General features: G+C 39.9%; 1 protein-coding gene and 1 pseudogene across 8 annotated transcripts in view; both read right to left on the reverse strand.

Annotated features, from left to right (window-relative positions):
* AKAP9 (A-kinase anchoring protein 9) overlaps nucleotides 1-22,656 on the reverse strand; it is a 202,505-nt gene that overhangs the window by 110,829 nt on the left and 69,020 nt on the right. For all 8 annotated transcript variants that reach the window (XM_058297001.2, XM_058297000.2, XM_058297003.2 and 5 more), the window contains 3 exons: nucleotides 14,069-14,174; nucleotides 13,409-13,610; nucleotides 164-260 (listed from right to left, as the gene is read on the reverse strand). In XM_058297001.2, coding sequence (XP_058152984.1) covers nucleotides 164-260; nucleotides 13,409-13,610; nucleotides 14,069-14,174 — 405 coding nt within the window. The remainder of the gene's footprint in view (nucleotides 1-163; nucleotides 261-13,408; nucleotides 13,611-14,068; nucleotides 14,175-22,656) is intronic.
* Nucleotides 812-9,178, reverse strand: LOC139438962 (THO complex subunit 7 homolog pseudogene; annotated as a pseudogene).

Below are 22,656 nucleotides of genomic sequence, written 5' to 3' on the forward strand. Positions count from 1 at the left end.
TGTATGCTACGAAAATACGTTAAATTCTTTACTTACAAATTCATTCAGGTCTTTTATATAAGGTATTAGGCCCACCATTCTCATTATTGTGCTTACTTTCAGCAAGTATTTATTCAATAATTACTAAACCAAAGACACAAAAATGATAGTAAAGATATAATACCTCTATTGTCTCATCAATATTCCGTTCAAGGTAACTTCCAGGGTATATTGTTTTCTGTACATCAGTTTCAGTAATTCTCACTGAATCAATGGAGAAACTAAATATAAATAAAAGAGGGCAAAAGGATTAAGTTGTATGTGTGTGTTTTACTGTTAGTCCAAATTTACAGCCTGCATAAAAGGTGGACTGGGGCAGGGGAAGCAAAAATAATAATCAAGGATTATAGATACTGTAAATTAAACCATGTTTTTGACTCATCTTTCCACTTAAAAGTAAAGTAACACAACTGAATGATGGAGTATCTGAACAGAACACCATTGATTATTATACCACTTTATAAAGCTTACTTTTAAATGGATGGCATGGAGCTCTCCATGGGTACTGACATTTTTTTTCCCCCTGTTTGAAAACATTTTAGTAAACATTTTTGGAGTGCTGCTTCCTACCTTCAACATCTAGGAATAAAAAAACATTTTAATAAAACCAAATCTATACTAATGTCACATTCCTTTTTGTGAAGAAATAGGAAACGAACATTAATATTTAAAAGTTTAAATTATTTCACTGAAGAAGTAGCTTTAAATATCTCAACAGCATGACAAATTCTAAATACACTAACATTATGTAGCTATTTCAATATAATTGGGAATGGTGAACAATCATACTTTCTATGGCTTAGGATTTGTTTCCACACTTGTCTCTTGAGCTTCCTCCGCCTCTGAGAGCTTTTCATAATTTTTCAGGGTTTGCTACAGTTCGTCGAAAATGCAAAGGAACATGTGAAACTTTTCAGTCTCAATTCCAGCTTATCTTCAACACTTTCTTCACTATGTGAAAGACACTCCAGCTCTTTTCCCAGGACCTCTAGTTCCTTTAATGTCTCATGCCTGTCAGGATGATGATGGATCACTTTTGCCAAACCATCATATTTTTGGCAATTTTTTTATATTCGTTTTGAAGAATTTGCTTTTTTGCACTCAGCAATTTTTTCATGTGCTCCAGTAATGCTACATTCTATTTCTTTGTAAATTTTTTCTTAATTTCCATTTCTCTGAGATTCATGTCATATATCAACAAGGTCTTGGCCCTTGAAAAGTCACATTGTGACAGGGTGCTCAGTATACCTTGGTACTGGCTATATCCCTCTTCCTGGGATCCAGAGCTGCACCATTTAATTAAACTCTTCGCTAGAAGATGAATTCTCTGATCATCACAGCACTATCTCCATCAATTAGGAGACGCTTCGGTGTAACTTAGTCGTCAAGTCACAGAGCCCATGGCGTGCGCGGCGGCGGTGGCGAAAGCTAAGGCGGCAGTGGCGGAGGAGGCGACGGTCAAATCCCCGCAAAGCAGCGGGGTCAACAGCCATGGAGGAGGAGGCGGCGGCTCCTGAGCTGCCCTGCGCCGCACCACTGCCTGCTGCCCCGTGGCCCGTGTGGGTGGGGGGGGTGGGAAGGCCAGGTGGGCTGCGGCCAGGTACTGACATTTTAAAAGTTAACGATTATATATTACTGAATTAAAAAATTTTTTTATAATCTCACCTTTATTTAAAAATTATTTTAACATATGTATATATGACAGTCTGGAAGAATACACATCGACATTAACAATGATTTCCTCTGTGCAAGTAGGCCTTAGTGGCAGTAAAGGGAAGATTTTTACTTCATACATATTTACTTCGGAATTTTTTTAAATTTTATTTTATTTTATTTTATTTTATTTTTTTAAAGATTTATTTATTTATTTAATTTCCCCCCCTCCCCTGGTTGTCTGTTCTTGGTGTCTATTGGCTGCGTCTTGTTTCTTTGTCCGCTTCTGTTGTCGTCAGCGGCACGGGAAGTGTGGGCGGCGCCATTCCTGGGCAGGCTGCTCTTTCTTTTCACGCTGGGCGGCTTTCCTCATGGGTGCACTCCTTGTGCGTGGGGCTCCCCTACGCGGGGGACACCCTTGCGTGGCACGGCACTCCTTGCGCGCATCAGCACTGCACATGGCCAGCTCCACACGGGTCAAGGAGGCCCGGGGTTTGAACCGCGGACCTCCCATGTGGTAGACGGACGCCCTAACCACTGGGCCAAAGTCCGTTTCCTTTAAATTTTATTTATTCACATACCTTTCAGTATTCATATGTCTATATTCTGTATAGTTTTACAAGCATTCATTATACTGTAAAAAAAAGTTTTTAAAAAATGCTTAACTCAGATCATAAAAAGGTTAAAATAGTATTTAGAAACCAAGGGAGGGAAGTGGACTTGGCCCAGTGGTTAGGGCGTCTGTCTACCACATGGGAGGTCTGTGGTTCAAACCCCGGGCCTCCTTGACCCCTGTGGAGCTGGCCCATGTGCAGTGCTGATGCACACAAGGAGTGCCCTGCCACGCACTGGTGTCCCCTGTGTAGGGGAGCCCCATGTGCAAGGAGTGCACCCTGTAAGGAGAGCCACCCAGCACGAAAGAAAGTGCAGCCTGCCCAAGAATGGTGTGAGCTGACACAACAAGATGACGCAACAAAAACACAGATTCCAGGGCCGCTGATAAGGATAGAAGAGGTCAGAGAAGAACACAGAGTGAATGGACACAGAGAGCAGACAACTGGGGTGGGGGAGGTGGAAGGGGAGAGAAATAAATTTTTTAAAATTAAAAAAAAAAAAGAAACCAAGGGAAAAAGATGAATGAGGCAAACCAAAATTTTCATTTTGGGCTAATATAATTTCTCACTCCCCTTTTCACATAGATACATGCTATCTTATTCGTTTCACTCTCCCTTTCCCATCCCTCCCTTTTTTCTCCTATTCTCTTCCACCTTTCATTCTGCCCAAAATTGGCTAGATACAAGCTATATCATCCCATTTCATAACTTACCTAACTAACCCCCTACTGTTAAACCTCACATTGTTTCCAAATTTTCACTGTTACATACAAAGCTAAATACAGAGGCTCATAAGTATATATTTGCACACTTCTGTGGATGTTTCTATATGATCACGTCTTATAATGGTTAGGTTTAACTATTTAAAATTTTAATAGGTAGTGCCATATTCCAAAAAGTTGCGTTACTATTTCTCCCATAATAGTATAAGTATTTTCTCAAAACCCCAGCAACAAGGACTTGAAACAATCTTAAAACTTTGGGGAGAATATGCCTGTTTTTATTTTTAAGATAATATGTCCTTTCAAATGCTTCCTGGCCATTTAAAACTCTTCTGCTGTGAAATGCCTTTTCATGTTCTGTGTTAATCCCATGTTTCAAATAGTTATTTCCCTCATCTTCTTTGCCTTTTCCTGGTTCTTCTGTCATTCTCACCTTTTGCCTCTTTCCTCCCTGCCCCTTGCATACACTATTCAGATCCCTGGCTTCATGTCTTAATCTTATTTTCAATGCTTAGAAAATTCTCAACTCTATTTCCTAGCTATCCAATCATTAAAACTAAGTTCCATAAAGAGCTACAGAGTCCACAATGACATCATTCTGTAAGTTTTACAGTACTTGAAAATGTTTAACCTAAATTGTAAAAATAAAAGTCTGGTTAAACCTGAATTCCATACAGATGAAATGGACAAATTCCTAGAAATGCATAAACAACCTACACTGACTACATGAAATGTAAGCACTCAACGAATCAATCACATTTAAAGAGACTGAAACAGTCATCAAAAATCTCCCAACAAAAAGTCCAGGATGAGATGGCTTCACAAGAGAATTGTACCAAGCATTTCAAGAAAAATTAACACCAATCCTGTTGAAATGCTTCTAAAAAACTGGAGGAAAAATTACCCAATACATTTTATGAAGTCAACATAACCCCAATACCAGTTAAAGATTCTACAAGAAGAGAAAATTACAGACCAATCTCTCTAATGAACATATATGCAAAAATTCTCAACAAAATACCTGCAAATAGACTCTAACAGCATATTAAGAGAATTATACTCTTTGGCAGTTTGAGGTTATTTTATGAATCCCAAAAAAGAAAGATTATGTTTGTAAACTGGTCTGTTCCTCTAGGTTTGATACCCCTTGATTACATTAAATTCAGCAGAGGTTTCTTTGATTAGATTATCTGTTAAGATTGAGATGAGATGGGGAGGCGTTTTCGGGACGTGGAGTTGTCCTGGGTGGTGCTTCATGGACAACTACGGGACATTGTAGATCCCCCCAGGGCCCACTGGATGGAACGTGGGAGAGTGTGGGCTATGATGTGGACCATTGACTATGGGGTGCAGCGATGCTCAGAGATGTACTTACCAGGTGCAATGGATGTGTCATGATGATGGGAGAGAGTGTTGCAGTGGGGGGAATGGGGGGTGGGGGCGGTGGGGTTGAATGGGACCTCATATTTTTTTAATGTAATATTTTTTTAAAAAATTAAATTAAATTAAATTAAAAAAAAAAAAAGATTGAGCTAGGGCTTTTTTGATTTGACCACATCAGTAAGGCGTGACTCAGGTTGAGTCCCCACCCCCTTGGTGGGTCTGATATAACAGACACCCACATGGATAGACACAAGAAGATACATAGGAAAGAATTTTTATTTTGATCCTGCCATGTGACAGAAAGGAGAAGGTTGAAACAGCTAATGTCCCAGGGAGAGATGGACCATTTGCCTGATAGTTTACAAGTGTCCTTGGAAAGGGAGCCATGACTGATATAGGAAGCCCTGAGAGAAAAGCCCTATGCCAGCCAACAGCTCAGATCAGGAAGAAGCTGGGACCACAGAACCTCAAGAGGAAGAGGAAGCCCAGAGGGGAAGGGTGAAACCCAACACAGATCACCTGCCATCTTGCTTCAACACATGGCAGATGACTATGGTGGGAAAGTACCTCTTATGGTCCCGAGTTGGACTTTCCATGGCCTTGGGACAGTAAGCTTTTACCTTCCGAAAATACCCTTTATAAAAGTCAACAGATTTCTGGTACTTTGCATCAGCACCCCTTTGGCAGACTGATACAGAAAATACTTGCAAATCAAATCCAACAGGATATCAAGAGAATTATACACCATGACCAAGTGAGATTTATTCTTGGTACTCAAGGGTGGTTCAACATAGGAAAATCAATTAACATAATACAACACATTAATAAACTGAAGAAAACAAACTACGTGATCATCTTGATCAATGCAGAAAAGGAAAGCATTTGACAAAATCCAGGATCCTTTCTTGAAAAAAGCACTCAAAAGACAGGAATAAAAAGAAAATTCCTCAATATGATAAAGGGCATATATGAAAAGCCCACAGCCAACATCATTCTCAATGGGAAAAGTTTAAAGTTTTCCTTCTAAGATCAGGAAAAAGACAAGGATGCCCACTGTCACCATTATGCAATATTGTGCTAGAAGTACTAGCTAGAGCAATTAGACAAGAAAAATAAATAAAAGGAATCCAAATAGGAAGAAAGGAAGTAAAACTCGCCCTATTGGCAGATGACATGACCCTATATTTAGAAAATTCTGAAATGTCTGCAACAAAGCTACTTGAACTAATAAACAAGTTCAGCAAAGTGGCAGGATACAAGATGAACATGCAAAAATCAGTAATGTTACTGTGCACTAGTATGAACAATTGAGGAAATCAGGGAAAAAAATTCCATTTACAATAGCAGCAAAAAGACTGAAATACCTAGGAACCAGTTTAAACAAAGAAGTACAAAGACCTACATGCAAAAAACTACAAAGCAATATTAAAAGAAATCAAAGAACACCTAAACAAATAGAAAGACATTCCATGTTCATGGATTGGAAGATTAAGTATTATGAAGATGTCAATCCTACCCAAACTGAATTATAGATTAATGCAATACCAATCAAAATCCCAATAGCCTACTTTACAAAAATAGAAAAGCAACAAATTCAGTTGGAAAATAGAAAAGAACAAATTCAGTTGGAAGGGAAAGTGCAACTGAATAGCCAAAAGCAACCTAAAAAAGAAAAGCACTGTGGGAGGAATTTCATTGCCTGACCTTGAAACATATTACAAAGCTACAGTGGTCAAAACAGGTGGTACTGGCACAAAAACAGAAAACATGGATCAGTAAAATAGAATTGAGAGTCCAGAAATAAACCCACACTTCTACAGCCAAACCTACCAAGTCCATGTTATCAGGACAAAACAGTCTCTTCAATAAATGGTGCTGAGAACTGGATAGCAATCACCAAAAAATGAAAGAGGACCCTATCTCACTCCTTATATAAGAATCAATTCAAAATGGATCAAACCTAAATTTAAAAGCCAGCACCATAAAACTACTAGAAGAAAATGCAGAGAAGCATTTATTAAAAATAATTTATTTACTTTTAATGTTACACTAAAAAAATATGAGGTTCCCATATACCCCCCACCCCCCTCACCCCACTCTTCCCATAACCACAACCTCCTCCATCATCATGGGACATTCATTGTGCTTGGTGAATACATCTCTGAGCACTGCTGCACCACATGGTCAATGGTCCACATTAGAGTTTACACTCTCCCCCAGTCCACCCAGTGGGCTGTGGAAGGACATACAATGTCCAATAACTGTCCCTGCAGTACCACTCAGGACACCTCCAAGTCCTGAAAATGCCCCCATGTCACATCTCTTCTTCCCATTCCCACCCTCAGCAGCTACCACGTCACTTTCTCCATCTCAGTGTTACATTTACTTCCACTACTAATCACATTAGTTCCAGAATAGAGTATCAGTAAGTCCACTCTAAACCATACTCTATTCCTTCATTCTGTGGACCCTGGGATGGCTATGTCCACTCCACCCCTCTAATGAGAGGGTGCCTCGACTTCACTTTGACGATGGATACAATTCTCCTGTTTGCAGTTGTAGGCACTCTTGGCTCCCTGGTGTGGTGGTTGACCTTCTTCGCCTCCCTGTTAGCTGGCTGGGGTAAGTCCAATAAACCAGAGGATAAGAGTTGCAAGTCTATTGAGGCTCAGGGCCTGGCTATCACATGGACAGTCCAGAGATTCAGGTCCCCTGAGTATACACTAAACCCCAGCGCCAACCACAGGTCCGGTAAAAGTGACAGGAAAGGCTTGTGAACAAAGACCACACCTGAGTCCAACTCCATCACACTCAGGACCATAAACTCCAAAGTAGGGCCAACTGACATGGCACTGAAGCCCATCTGCCATGACCATGGAACCTGTGGGTCTCTGTAGCCCTCAGAAGAACCAATACCTGGGGTTGTATCCACTTTAGCTGTCTCTGGGACTCTGCTGAGGTATGTGTAACGGCAACCCCTCTGATCTCCTGGCTCTTTTTTGGAGACTCACAGCCATATAAACTCATTTGTCCTTTCCATTTCCCCCTTTTATTCAGGGTCAGAAAAGCATTTTTAACTCCTGATATTACATGTAGGCTGAGATATTCTGCTGGTCTGAGTTGGCCCTTTTATTCAAGGTCATTCTCCAGCCACATTATCAGCTGGTACTTGGTAGTAATCCCTCGGTGCCAGGGAGGTTCATCCCCAGGAGTCATGTGCCACGCTTGGGGGAATTTACATGCTGAGTTTGGCTTTGAGACTGGCTACATTTGAGCAACATGGAGGCTCTCAGGAGGTAACTCTTAGGCACCCTGCAGCTCTAGGCCTAGTTCTTATTTCAGGCACACAGGTCCACAAGCATAGTCATTAGCATCCAGGGCTCATTGTTAGACCATCCTTCTTTATTGGTCTTAGCCACTGCACTCAGAGGATTGTTGCTGTTCCACTGGGGAATGTGACAGAGCTCCCCCGGCCAGGAACTCAGCACTCCCCAAACCATCGTTCCCAACTGTAACCATTATGAAAATATCCAAACTTTTTTTTTTTATTCCCCTCTGCCCCCCCCCCCCCCAGTTGTCCGTTCTCTGTGTCTATTTTGCTGCGTGCTCTTCTTTGTCTGCTTATGTTGTTGTCAGCAACATGGGAATCTGTGTCTCTTTTTGTTGCGTCATCTTGCTACGTCAGTTCTCCATGTGTGCGGCGCCATTCCTGGGCAGGTTACACTTTCCTTCGCACAGGGCGGCTCTCCCTACGGGGCGCGCTCCTTGCGCATGGGGCTCTCCCACGCGGGGGACACCCTGCATGGCACAGCACTCCTTGCATGCATCAGCACTGCGCGTGGACCAGCTCCACATGGGTCAAGGAGGCCCGGGGTTTGAACTGCGGGCCTCCCATGTGGTAGACAGACGCCCTAACCACTGGGCCAAGTCCGCTTCCCTATCCAAACATTTTTATGCACTGTGCACATATGCCCTGGAGAACTACCTTCCAACCATGCGCTCTCCCACCAATAACACCCCACACCAGTATTCCTCCCCCACCACCATCAAACCCCTCTGTGGTCCAAAACCTCCCTGAAAATAAAGCCCAATTATACTGCCAGGTAGGGAAGCATCTTAAAGACCGTGTAGTAGGTGGTGGTTTCTTGGACCTTCCACCTAAAGCATGAGCAATAACAACAACAAAAAATAGATAAATGGGACCCCTTCAAAATTAAACACTTTTGCACCTCACAGGACTTTGTCAAAAGGGTGAAAAGGCAGCCAACTCAATGAGAGAAGATATTTGTAAATCACATATCCAATAAGGGTTTAATATCCAGGATATATAAAGAGATGCTATAAGTCAACAACAAAAAGACAAATGACCTGATTGAAAAATGGGCAAAAGACCTGAACAGACGTTGTCCAAAGAAGAAATACAAATGGAAAAAAACAGAAACAAAAACACGCACATGAAAAATATTCAACATCACTACAGATTTGGGAAATGCAAACCAAAACTACAAGATATGATTTCACACCTATTAGAATGACCACTATTAAAAAGACAGAAAACCACAAGTGTTGGAGAGGATGTGGAAAGACAGGAACACTTATTCACTGTTGGTAGGAATGTAGAACGATACAGGCAGTACGGAGGACTATTTGGCAGTTCCTAAAGGAGTTCAATATAGATTTGCCACGTGACCCGACAATACTGCTATTGGGTATAAATCCAGAACTGAGCTTAGTGACATGAACAGACATCTGCACACCAATGTTCATACTGGCGTTATTCAAGATTATCAAAAGATGAAACAACCCAGGTGTCCATCAACTGATGAATGGATAAACAAACTGGTATATATACACGATGGAATATTATGCAGCTGTTAGAAGAAATGAAGTAGTGAAGCATATGACAACATGGATGAACCTGGAGTACCTTATGTGGAGTAAAGCAAGCCAGACACAAAAGGACAAATACTGTATGATTTCACTACTATGGACTAAACATATTGCATAAATTCATGAAGTTAATAAGTAGAAAATAGGTCCGGAAAATAGAATGACATTAGAGAATGGAAAGCTGAGGGTTAATCTACGCAGAATTGGTGAAACTGTTGTCTATTAATCTCTGGAAATGAACAGAAAAGGTGGAAGTATATCATAGTGTCTGTAACTAGCAATGCTATTTATATGAGTATGACAATAGTTGAAAAGAAAGTCTAAGGTCATGTATATTGTTAGAAGAAAAACTAAAAAATGCAACAAGGGACTCTATAGTATAGTGAAAGCTCATGTGAAATATGAGTTTGCATATGTAAGACTGCTTTTCTTTGAAAATGAACAAATTTATGTTAATGTTACAAGATGTTAATATCAGGCAAAAAAACAAAACAAAAACAAAAAAATTACATTATGCTAAGTGAAAGAAACCAGATACAAAGTACTACATATTGTATGTTTCCATTTATATAAAATGTAAATATAAATCAATTTATAAAGATGGAATTAGATTAGTGGTTACGTTATCCTACAGATAGCAGGATAGAGAGGTGACTTCTAAGGGGTGTGGAATTTTTCTGTTTCACATAACAAAATTGTTATAAAAATTTTTTGTCATGGATAAAGTAGATACAACCCCAGGTATTGGTTCTTTTGAGGGCTACAGAGACCCACGGGCTCTATGGTCATGGCAGATGGGGTTCACTGCCATGTCAGTTGGCCCTTCTTTGGAGCTGGTGTTTCTGCATGATGGAACTGGACTCAGATGGGATCTCTTTTCACAAGACTTTCATGCTACTTTACTGGAATTGTAGTTGGTGCTGGGGTTTAAGATATATCTAGGGGATTTGAATCTCTGACTGACAATATGATAGCCAGGCCCTGAGCCTCAACAGACTTCAACTCCTACACTCTGACTTACTGGACTTACCCCACTCAGCTAACATGGAGTTGAAGAATGTCAACCACCACACCATGGAGCCTAGAGTGTCTACAAATGAAAGCAGGAGGAGTGCATCCAGTATCCATGTGGAATCTAAGCCTCCTCTTGACATAGATGTGCAATGGACACAACCAATCCAAGGTCCACAGAGAAAATGTGGCATTGGTGTGGGAAAAGTGGCCATGGTGGCTGCTGGGTGTGGGGAATGAGAGGAAGAGATGAGATGTGGAGGCGTTTTTGGGACTTGGAGTTGTCCTGGGTGGTGCTTCAGGGACAATTACCGGACACTGTAGATCCTCCCAGGGCCCACGGGATGGACGTGGGAGAGTATGGGCTATGATGTGGACCATTGACCATGAGGTGCAGCAATGCCCAGAGATGTACTTACCAAATGCAATGGATGTGTCATGATGATGGGAGAGAGTGTTGCTGTGGGGGGAGTGGTGGGGTGGGGGCGGTGGGGTTGAATAGGACCTCATATTTTTTTAATGTAATATTTTTTAAAAAATGAATTAAAAAAAAAAAGCAAATGTGAAAATAATTTGAAAAAAAAAATATTTTTGTCATGAAGAGTGCACAACACTGCTTACAATAAAAGCCACTGATTGTACACCTTGAGTGGATTGTATGTGAATACAAGTAGTGTCAATAAAACTACTTTTTAAAAAATGAATTCACTGCTTCCCTCTTATAATTAAGCTCCTTCTCTCTTTTTTTTTTTTCAAGATTTACTTTTTCTCTCCCCTTCCCCCCGTTGTCTGCTCTGTGTCCAATAGCTGTGTGTTCTTCTGCATTTGCTTGCATTATCTGGTGGCACTGGGAAACCCCATCTCTTTTTTGTTGCATCATCTTGCTGAGTCAGCTCTCAGCAAGCATGTGCAATGCCACTCCTGGGTGGCCTGCAGTTTTATCACGCGGGGCGGCTCTCCTTGCAGGGCGCACTCCTTGTGCATGGGGCACTGCTAAGCAGGGATGCCCCTGCATGGCACGGCACTCCTTGTGAGCGGCAGCACTGCATGTAGGCCAGCTTACCACACGAGTCAGGAGGCCCTGGGGATCAAACCCTGGACCCTCCACATGGTAGACGGACACTCTATCAGTTGAGCCATGTCCGCTTCCTATAAGCTCCTTCTCTTTTAGCCTGAGGTGCCTATTTATATTAATGCAACATCATTCTCCATATTTCATAGACTCAAGCAACAAGGAGTTATCTTTGATTTTTAACTTAGCTTTGCTCCCACCATTCCTCCCATCCCAGTGCCTCAAATTCATCTCTTCACATTTCTATTTCTACTGGTACCACCTTAACAGGAAGTCTCACAGAAATGTGTAGCACCAGGCAGTGAAAAATGCCACACATGGGTTTAAATTCCAGCATTTTGGTTGTATCAACTTGTTATAATCTCTAACCACTACATCTTGAAATTATTAGTTTGTAAATTATTATTTCAGTGATTGGATTGAAGTCCCTTGAAGGAAAGGGTCACTTGATATATATCTAAATCTTCTTCCAAGTCATCTAGCCAAGGCTGTTCCCTATTTCATTTAGTCCTCAGAGCCTTAAGGGCAGTTATTATTATCCCTATTACAGTTAGAGATGTTTAAATAATCTGTCCAAGATCATAGAGCCAGCAAAAGGTCAAATGAGGGGTCAAATATAGGTTTGTCTGACTCTAAAGCCCATGGTATTTCTAGTCCCATAGTAATTCCTAAAGAGGTTTCTAGTATGAAGTCACCAAATATTTGTTAAATGGGTAACTCAATTATTTTTCTAAAACTATTTCACACCTACATTTGGAGAACAGTATGCACTTTATTCAAGATGTTTTCGAGTTGTGTCCAAAAGATGCAACGATATTTACAAGAAATAACTGTAACTTCTTACTGTTAGTAGGAGACTGCATGGCAGTCAGTAAACCTCTTTCTTTTGGAAGGGTGGAAAGGATGAGGAAGAATGGTTTTAGTTGAAAAGTTTTATCAATACATTTCCATTAAGAATTATAGAAACTGGGAAACGGACTTGGCCCAGTGGTTAGGGCGTCCGTCTACCACATGGGAGGTCCACGGTTCAAACCCCGGGCCTCCTTGACCCGTGTGGAGCTGGCCCATGCGCAGTGCTGATGCGCACAAGGAGTGCTGCGCCACACAGGGGTGTCCCCCGCGTAGGGGAGCCCCACGCGCAAGGAGTGCACCCGTAAGGAGAGCCGCCCAGCGCAAAAGAATGTGCAGCCTGCCCAGGAATGGCGCCGCCCACACTTCCCATGCAGCTGACAACAACAGAAGAGGACAAAGAAACAAGACGCAGCAAACAGACACAGAGAACAGACAACCGGGGGAGGTGGGGGGGAATTAAATAAATAAATTAAAAAAAAAAAAGAATTATAGAAACTAAGTGAGGGTGATAAATTGGCAGAAGCTCAAATGCAGAAATAACAAAGCAAGCCCATATTTCCATGAAACCTCCCTTTTATTCATGTTTTAGAAAGAAAATACCACTAATTAATGGAAGACTACTTGAAATATAGTGGCTGGATATTAGAGAGTTCTTGAGATGTATTTATTTTCTTCCATCATCTGAGAAAGTCTAAGGTCTGAAGTGGTTGCTAAGGGTCAATCCACGGACTGCCTTAATCAGAATTTTCTTATTAGAAACATAAATTTCCTGGTTCCATCTCAGAGCTATTGAGCCTGACTCTCCAATGTAAAACCCATTAATCTGTGATTCCAAGTATTCAAGGAAAATCAGGAGTTTATTTTTGGGCATGGGAATTTGAGCATTGGACAACCATGTGGAGGAAGTCCAGTCTTCTAGACTGGAATTATCAAATCTTACATTCCAGGCATACAATAAATAAAAAACAAGCAAACATGCAAACCACCTGGTTTAATCCAGTAGACTAACAATGAGCATTGTTATAATATAAAGACATAAGTAAAATTCCTAGAATAAAATGTCTTTGGTGTACACCAAAATTTATTCCATACATTTCTTTATAAAACCATTCCAAGATGGTACTGCAATTGTTACTGAACTATAAACACTTCTGAATGAAATATAAAGATACCTTGACTTCTGAAGAGCGGATTCACTAACAGTCTGAAGTTTCTTCTGCAAGCAATGAATCTCTGTCCCATATTTTTCTTCAGTTTCTTTCAATTGTTGTTGTAAAGAAGATGTGAGGTTTTCTAAATCTTGAACTTGTTCTTTGAGTTGTTTAATTTTTTCAGTATTTTGCAAAGAAGGTAAGTTGTTTTTATAATCAACATCTAAGTTATAGGAATAGAAGAAAATGCAGATTACAACAGAAATTTCTGACTGAAGTAACATAATCACTTCTTTTGCAGAGAATATTCAATTCTTTGAAAAAAATGTCTGTGATAACTCACATTTCAAATTAAATTCATTCTGACTCATGAAAACAAGAAACTATGAATAAGGCAACTCAAGATCATTTCCTCTATCCTTGTGACTATAGTACCACTAAATCTACCAATTTTATTTCTTGAAGTTTAAAACAATTTAAAATCATAGAATGTAAGAAGTGGAAAGTAATCAAAGATATGAGTAGTTCAACCTTTGTTTTTAAGGATGAGAAAACTGAGAGCAGAAAGCTTATACTGAAATGCCCAAGGTTACTAGGTTGTCTCAAATTTTAAACTAAACAATAAAATTATTAAATATTCAGTATAAAAATACCACATTGTGGTATAAAATAAAAACTTACCAATGTCTTGCAAACTGGTCATCTGAGAATGGGCAGATAAAAGCTCCACTTCCTTTTTCAGTATATTTTCCTCCGCAAAGTCAATTTTCACGCCACCAGTCTGAATCTATTGAAAATAACAGAAGAAAAGCGGTGACATAAATATATGATCCAGTATTTTAAAAACTCAGGCAACTTTACATTTAAGATTTTTTTCAAAGTCATCTACAATTGTGACATTATGACACAAATATTTTTCTGAGTTATTCTATATTCTCTTATGTTAAAGTGCTTCAAGTCCCATTCCCTTCATAGCAGTGAAATTGTATCAGTAAGTATAATGTGCTTTGAAATCCAAAGGACGTTCATTTTAGTACAGAAAAATAGCCACTGCACAGAATTTTGGTAGAAAGCTCATAACAGTATTCATAATATGCCTTGGTCTCTGAAATTTCAATTCATACACAGTAAGCTTTATATTATCAAACTTAATAATATAACTATTATTTACCTCTTGATTATATCCTATGTACAGCCAGTATAATTGGTATGCTCCTCTTTACATACAAAGCAGGCAAATAATGAAAAGAGATAAACTGTAGCTTAATTCCTTAATTATTAAAACCAGACAGCACAAAGATCACACAGCAAATGGACACAGACAACAACAACAACAACAAAAAAACCCCAAAAACAAACAAACAGCAGGCTGGGGGAAGGGGGAGGGAAAAAAAGAAAAGACAGCGATATGTCAGCTATTCAGAGGCCTATGTTTATTAATGTACTCATTCTTCAAATATGTAATAATTATCTACTGTGTGGCCAGCACTGTGATAAAGGAGGTCAAATTTGATTTGAGCCTCAATCATTTTGGGCCAATGATTTTAAAAAGCTATAAGGAGTAAAGAATAAGAGCATTTGGGAAAGTAACCTACAGAGCAAGTAGTGAAGACAAGGATCTTGGTGAGAGGGGGGCAATTTGGATAAAATGGGGGAAATAAAGCTAGATAAATAAAGTAGATCTAGATTACAGAGGACCTCAAAAGCAAGGGGAAAGAGTTTGAACTTGCTGGACTAAATGAACAAAGGATACTGTAAAAGAAGTTATCAATGTGGTAAAGGTACTTCCCATGAAGGCTGTTTTAATTGCTTACTACTTTTATCAAGTCAGCTACCCCACTCCCATTCCCTGCATACATTTCAACAGAGGACCTTCCCTCGTCTGGCCATAAGTTTCCAGAACAACATTTCTTTTCTTACTTTCTCTTCACCTAATTTACGTAACTCACTCAGCAAACATTTATTAAGCCTTTGGACCACTGTGCTTCTAAGAAGACTCCTTGATTCTGAGAAGTTTACAATCTTATGGAAGAGGCAGAAGGGTAAACAAATAATTCTAATAACATGAGAAGCAATGTGATACAAATACAAGTTTGTACAAGAACTCAGATGGGAAATCAAATATTTTAAAAAGCAGAAAATGGTTAAGTGCAATAAACATGAGCTTGTACTATGGGAACAGAGGAAGAAATGTCTAGTATAGGAAGACAGCAAAAGAAGAGGACCAGAGGAAGAACAATAGGAACAAAATAGGCAGACTAAGGGAGGAGTGAGAGGGGACAGTATTAGGCAGAATGAACAGTGTGAGAAAAAGGCTAGGGGTATGAAAAACCAGAGTACATTTGGGAAACTCTAAGTAGTTTAAGATGGCTGAAATGAGGAGGAGAAGGATTAGAATGTGAGACCAAAAAGTTAGGCAGTAATGTCCTGGCTCTCATCCCAACCAACCTCTGGAGTGCCTATACATTGTAGTTAAATCACAGTGTTAAAATGTGAAATTTATTGTGCAGAACAGTTAACATAAGCAGATGTAAGACTGGCTATACTTAGAAAGACCTGCTTGCAAGTTTGGGCTTGTCTAGCATCAGGAACTTAGCTCTATGCTGTCATCTTCATCTACACTGACATAAAACTTGCCTTAAATAGTAAGAGTGGCTAGGACTATGCCTAGACTGTTCCGCAAACATGGTTTATGTTGAACACCTGCCTTCCTTCTGGGAGTCTGGATTTTGGTATGTGCTAGGTAAAACCCAGGGTGGACTCCTAGGCTCAGATGAACTTCCCTGGTAGACAAAACTTCACTTATGTTGTCACAACACATTACTGGAAGAATTAAGTGTGTTCTGTGCACCTCCACTGGGAGAGGACTCTTGGAAATTTGTGCCTCATTTCCAACAGACTTCACCCCATGTGCCTTTTCAAACCTTTACTGATTTCGCTCTGTATCTTTTTGCTATAAAAAATCTTAGCAGTGATTACAATTATAAGCTGAGTCTTATGAGTTCTTTTAGCAAATCTCCAAACTTATGGGTCGTCTTAGAGATACCTGAAATACCCCAAACTTTGTGCCCTGTTATAAAGCCATCTGAGGCCAAAGTTTTCTTGGCCTCAGTGAAGAAAAAACGAGTCATTTTGGCCTTGTTTCACTCCTTTTCCCCCCAACCAACTAACAAAATTTTTAATTCTTCCTTAAAATATCTTATGAACCATCCCTTTTTCCCCACCTCTCATTGCTATCAATAAATTTCCTCTAACATTCCAACTTCACAATGACTAGCCAAGATCGCAAACTTCCAATGGCTTGTTAATCTTAAAGAAAAAGTCCAGTCTAAACATCCAAAGCTCAGTATGGTCTATCTTCTTTAATCTCAGGGCTCCTTAGGCACTCAGCAATACATCCCAGATATATCACACTTACAACTCAAGATTTTGATCATATCACCTCTCTCACCAAAAATGCTATTCTCCCTCTCTATTCCTCATCCAAACCCACACATCTTTCATGGTTCAATTCAAGTCCCACTTTCTCCAAGAAATCTTTCTTAATTCTTTCAACCTATACTCACTTATCTGTTTCCTTAATCCTAACGGTACTTATCTATACTTCACTCTTTTTTTAAACTTTTTGTTCTTATATACAACTCAAAATTTCCCATTTTAACCACTTTTAAGTATGCAATTCTGTAGTATTAACTGCATTTGCAATATTGCACTACCATCACCAAACATTCATTACTCCAACCTTTTCATCATGTCAAACAGAAACTCTGTTTCTGTTATAAGCAATAACTCCCTCTTCCTGCCCTCTTCCAGCTCTGTAACCTATAATCTATTATCTGTCTCAATGAAATGTTTCTTCTAGATGTTTCACATAAGTGATATCATACGATATTTGTATTTTTGTGTTCCGGCTTATTTTGCTTAACATGTCTTGAAGGTTCACCCATGTTTTAGCATGAAACAGAACTTTATTGTTTCTTATGCCTTAATAATATTCCATTGTGTATATATACTGCATTTTGTTTAAACATTCATCTGGTGATAGACACTTGAGTTGCTATTGCCAATAATGTCACTATAAACACTGGTGTAACATATCAGTTCGAGTTCCTACTTTTAATTCTTTTGGATAAATACCAAGAGATGAGAGTGCCAGGTCATATGGTAATTCTATTTTCAAATTTTTGAGGTTATACTTCCCTTTAAGATACTTAATTACATATAGCCTCAGATAATTATTTTATAGACAAAACTAATTTGTAGACATATGTAGCAGTTTGATATGGTTATGAATTCCAAAAATAGATACTGGATTATGTTTGTAATCTGGTCTGTACCTGGGCTTGATTAAGTTATGATTAGAGCTTTATTGGGCCACGTAATTAGGGCATTGAGTTCCTGCCCCTTGGTGGGTGGGGACTCGCAGAGGAAAGGCATGGCAAAGGACAGAGCTGAGGGTTCTTCATGTTGGAGTTTGATGCTGAAGTCTTAAGCTAGAGCCCAGGGGAAAGAGACAGAGGTGTTTGCCTGATAGTCTACAGCTGACGTGATGAAGAGAGGCAAAGCCTGGAGAGCCTCATAGACTACAGCTGCCCTTGTGGAGAAAACAAAGGAGCTGAGCCCAGAGGAACCCAGAAAGCCTGAACCCTTGCAGACATCAGCAGCCATCTTGCTCCAACATGTGAAAATACTTTGGTGAGGGAAGTAACTTATGCCTTATGGCCTAGTATCTGTAACCTCCTACCCCAAATAAATACACTTTATAAAAACCAACCAATTTCTGGTATTTTGCATCAGCACTCCTTTGGCTAATACAGCATACATCAGATTCCATTAATTTGTAAATTCCTTGAGTGCAGTGATTTCATTTACATTGTGCACTGCTTTATCTCCATACATAGAATGTATACAGAGCACAGTTAGCAAAGAATAATTATTGGCTGGATAAATGAATGAACAAGGCACATATCTTTCATTTCTTTATGCTCCCTTCAGAGTATATTTCAGGATGGTCTAAGAACAGGAATGAGGGGAGAGGATATTCTAGAATGATCCCCAAGTTTCTGGTTGGATGTCATTCTTCAAAACAGAGAATATAAAAGAGAAGTTGGTTTAAAGGGAAGCAGTTATTAATAAATTCAAATTTTAATATGCTGAGTTAGACATGCCTAAAGGACATTTTTGTAGAGATCTAATTAGATATGTGGCTCTACAGTTCAGGAGTATGGACTGACCTAGATGTAGAGATTTGGAAGCCTTGAAAGTGGACGAGAACAAAAGGGTCAAGTACAGATCCTTGGTGACTATATGCAGGGTGGGAAGAGTCCACAATGGAGTCTTAAAAAGCAATAGAATTGAGGTCACAGAAGAGAGGGAAAGAAAATGTTCTAAGAAAGAAGCAAATACTTCAAAGTCAAAAAATAAGAGAATTAAAAAGAAAACTAGTACAAGGCACTTCAACAGGCATGTGTTTATACCTAATATTGCAAAGTAGTGGCTTGAATTTTAAATCCAGACTATAGAAATACTGTTCTCTTGGGGCTATATAGTCATTTGGTTTTGGTTGTTGTTTGTTTTTAAATTGTTTCTCAACTTTGTTTTTTTCCTACAGCTAAAACAGAAGAAATATTTTATTATACATGCATTACAACCAGTCACAATTGAGAAAAGAATTTGTCCAGAATGTCACAGGTCCAGGAAAAAGGACCAAAGGGAACACTTGGTATGAGCAAGGTGGGATTCTCAAGAGGTGTCTGCAGAGATTTATATGGCATTGGAAGTTCTAAATCCATCGAGAAAGATGTTCTAGACAGTAGCATGCAGTCGATAACCTTTAACCAGTGTCCCTGGCCTCTGGCATGCCATCTTTCTGCTCCTGTGGTCTTCATGGGTGCACATGCTAGTGATTTATTTGGACCTCTGCCTCATCTTTCTTCTTCTGTGCTTCAGCAATTGGTAAATTGAAAGAACTGGTGATATTAGACCCTCATTCCTACATATGGCAAAAATAGGCTGAAGCTGAGCAGCCTCTGCTCCCTTTAGATGAGGCATGTTTTCTCCAGGTTCCACTGGGTTTTCCTCATTTATTTTGTGAGCTAAACTCCTGTAGGCATTTATAATTGTGGCCCCAACCTGCCATATACTTGTGACCACGTCTCAATTAAATAATAGTTAAGACTCTTTAAAAAGTATAAATCTAAAATAAACAAGAAAATAAGAGAAGAGACTAAGAGAGATTTCAAGCAATTTCTAGAAGACAGAAAAGGGGTGGAAAGGTATTGGTCAAGCAAGGAGGAGGAAGCAGCCTCCTAAAGCGCACATGAAGGGAGCCACTGACCATTGACTTGGTAGGAGAACCTCAGAGAGACCACAGACTCAGAGAGAGAAGGTTCAATAACAGGCAAGAGGGAAGCAGATTTGGCTCAACTGATAGAGCGCCCACCTACCACATGGAAGGTCCAGGGTTCAAACCCAAGGCCTCCTGACCCATGTGGTGAGCTGGCCCATGCGCAGTGCTGATGTGCGCAAGGAGTACTGTGTCATGCAGGGGCACCCATGCACAGGGGGCCCCACACACAAGGAGTGCGCCCCTCAAGGAGAGCCGCCCCGTGTAAAAAAAGCACAGCCCACCCAGGAGTGGTGCCGTACACACATACAGCTGATGCAGCAAGATGATGCAACAAAAAGAGCCACAGATTCCCCAGAGCTGCTGACAAGAATGCTAGTGGAAGCTGAAGAACACACAGCGAATGGACACAGAGAGCAGACAACGGAGGGGGTGGAGAGAAATAAATAAAAAATTAATCTTTAAAAAAAAACAACAACAGGCAAGAAGGAGAAGGGGATCAGAAAATAAGTACATTGATATTTAATCAATCACAGCACAGCCCTTTCTCCTGACTCAGGTAGGCAAAAGTCTGGTGATTAATAAAGGCTCTTCTCAAACGAAATGGAAAGAACCTTCTGGGGAGAATTAAAGAGGTGTGTTCAAGAGTAAAGCCTCTCACGTTCTGGCATTGGGGAAGGGACATATGTCCTCATTAAAGTAACCTGTTCTCCGCTTCTGTCCTATGGAAAAAAGCAGGGAAAATGACAAAGGCAACTGTGGATTACCTAATTTTTATTATAAGCCCTCCTATGCTATTCAATAGTTTCAACTGTGTATTACTGTAAAGAAGAGCAATACATTTTAAAAAGAAAGAAAAAAAATAAGAAGTTAAAAAAGCAGAAAGGACATTTGATCGTTAAGAATTCACTGGTTGGGAAACGGACTTTGGCCCAGTGGTTAGGGCGTCCGTCTACCACATGGGAGGTCCGCGGTTCAAGCCCCGGGTCTCCTTGACCCGTGTGGAGCTGGCCCGTGCGCAGTGCTGATGCGTGCAAGGAGTGCCGTGCTACACAGGGGTGTCCCCCGCGTAGGGGAGCCCCACGCGCAAGGAGTGCACCCCGTAAGGAGAGCCGCCCAGCGCGAAAGAAAGTGCAGCCTGCCGAGTAGTGGTGCCGCCCACACGTCCCATGCCGCTCACACGTCCCATGCCGCTGACGACAACAGAAGCGGACAAAGAAACAAGACGCAGCAAAAAGACACAGAAAACAGACAACCGGGGGAGGGGAGGGGAATTAAATAAATAAAAATAAATCTTTAAAAAAAAAAAAAAAGAATTCACTGGTTACCTCTGCCAAAGTAAATTCAGTGGAGTATAAACTGAAAGCTTGTTTACAGTAGATAGGAGAGAGCAGAAGATGAGATGGGAAATTCTGCTGTAGTTCACTCTTCCAAAGGAGAGAGAGAACTAGAGACAAAGGGAGAAAATAGATTGGGGGAAGACTAGTTAGATTTAAAATAGGGGAGAAATGAGGAATGTGCAAGGGGAAAGAAAGAGGTAAAAAGAGAGAGACATAGAGGCTGAATACATGGGAGAAAAAGGACATGACATCAATCTTAGAAGAGGTGGATGGGGAGAGTAACAAGAACACAGGAAATAAAATAATCTCTGTAATGAAAAGGGATAATTTCTACTGAGACAGAAGAAAAATAAATTGAGGTATTTTCAGATTGAGAATTTATAATTGACAGCTCTGATATTTGCAGAGAACTAGGAGACACAGCCATCTGTAAAGAAAAACTGGGAATAGAAGTAGAATATGTGACTTGAGGAAAGTTGTAAAAGTTGGAGAATATCTATTCAGGGGAATACGAAAGGAAAGATGACCAAATAAAAGACTCCAAATAAGTGACTCTAAAGGTCTAGCTGAGGTCAGAGGTCATGATTACATAGTGTTACTAAACCACATTACCATCTGTTTTCTTAGCAGCCTTCAGACAACCAGATATAAGCAGAGAAGTAGGGTCCTTGGAGGCTGGATAAGGACAGCAGAAAAACAAGAGATCTAGATTCCTAAGGGTATTTGCAAGAATATGGTACAATTATCCTGAACAGGTTTCAACATTTTGACTATGAACGGTTGTAGAAAGAAAGGTAATAATTTTAAGGAAATGCAGAGTTAAAGAAGGATTTTTATCTAATCACTTGACTTTCTACTTATTTATAAGGTAGTGTAGTTTTAGGAAAAACTGGACACAATTGTGCTTAGTGGTACAGGAGGTGGGGAGGAAGAGAGGAAGGGAGAGAGACAAAGAAAGAGAGAAATTGAGAGAGAGGGAAAGGGAGAAAGAGGGGAAAGAGAGAAAGGAAAAGAAAGAACAAGAATTCGTCATTAGCAATGTAACTTTCACTACCTATCAGTTAAATCTTTTAAATCTACCCAAACACTTCAATGTAACTTAACATTACCAAATTCCCCAAAGAAACCTACACTGATATCTTTCTGGAATTCTTTTCTACAACATGATGATTACAATGCTTATCCTTGCCAATATATGCTGTAAATTACATCTCTGATATAGTTAAAAAAGAGGCTGTGCCATCAATATTCTCTCTCTCTTTTTTTAAGTTAGGCCAGTAATTTATTAAGGAATGGAGAGAAGAAAAATGGTAGAAAATAACAGATTAAGGTCCCAGGTAGAGGGGAAGAGGCTGAAAAGAGAGAAAAAAGACTGATATACAGACTACAGTTTCCCATTACAAATGCCCACATTTTACTTGTGTGCTGTTTCAGGCAGGGAGGCAAAGGCAAGAGAGCAGGTGAAGACGGAAAGAGCAGGCCATCGATACTCTTACCTAGTTTTCTGTGCACACGTTTAAATAACACCTTGAAAATTTTGACATATATAGCACCATGTAAAGCTAAATAGCTATGTTCTAAAC

Source organism: Dasypus novemcinctus, chromosome 5, assembly GCF_030445035.2.
Source record: "Dasypus novemcinctus isolate mDasNov1 chromosome 5, mDasNov1.1.hap2, whole genome shotgun sequence".
NCBI classification, from domain to species: domain Eukaryota; kingdom Metazoa; phylum Chordata; class Mammalia; order Cingulata; family Dasypodidae; genus Dasypus; species Dasypus novemcinctus.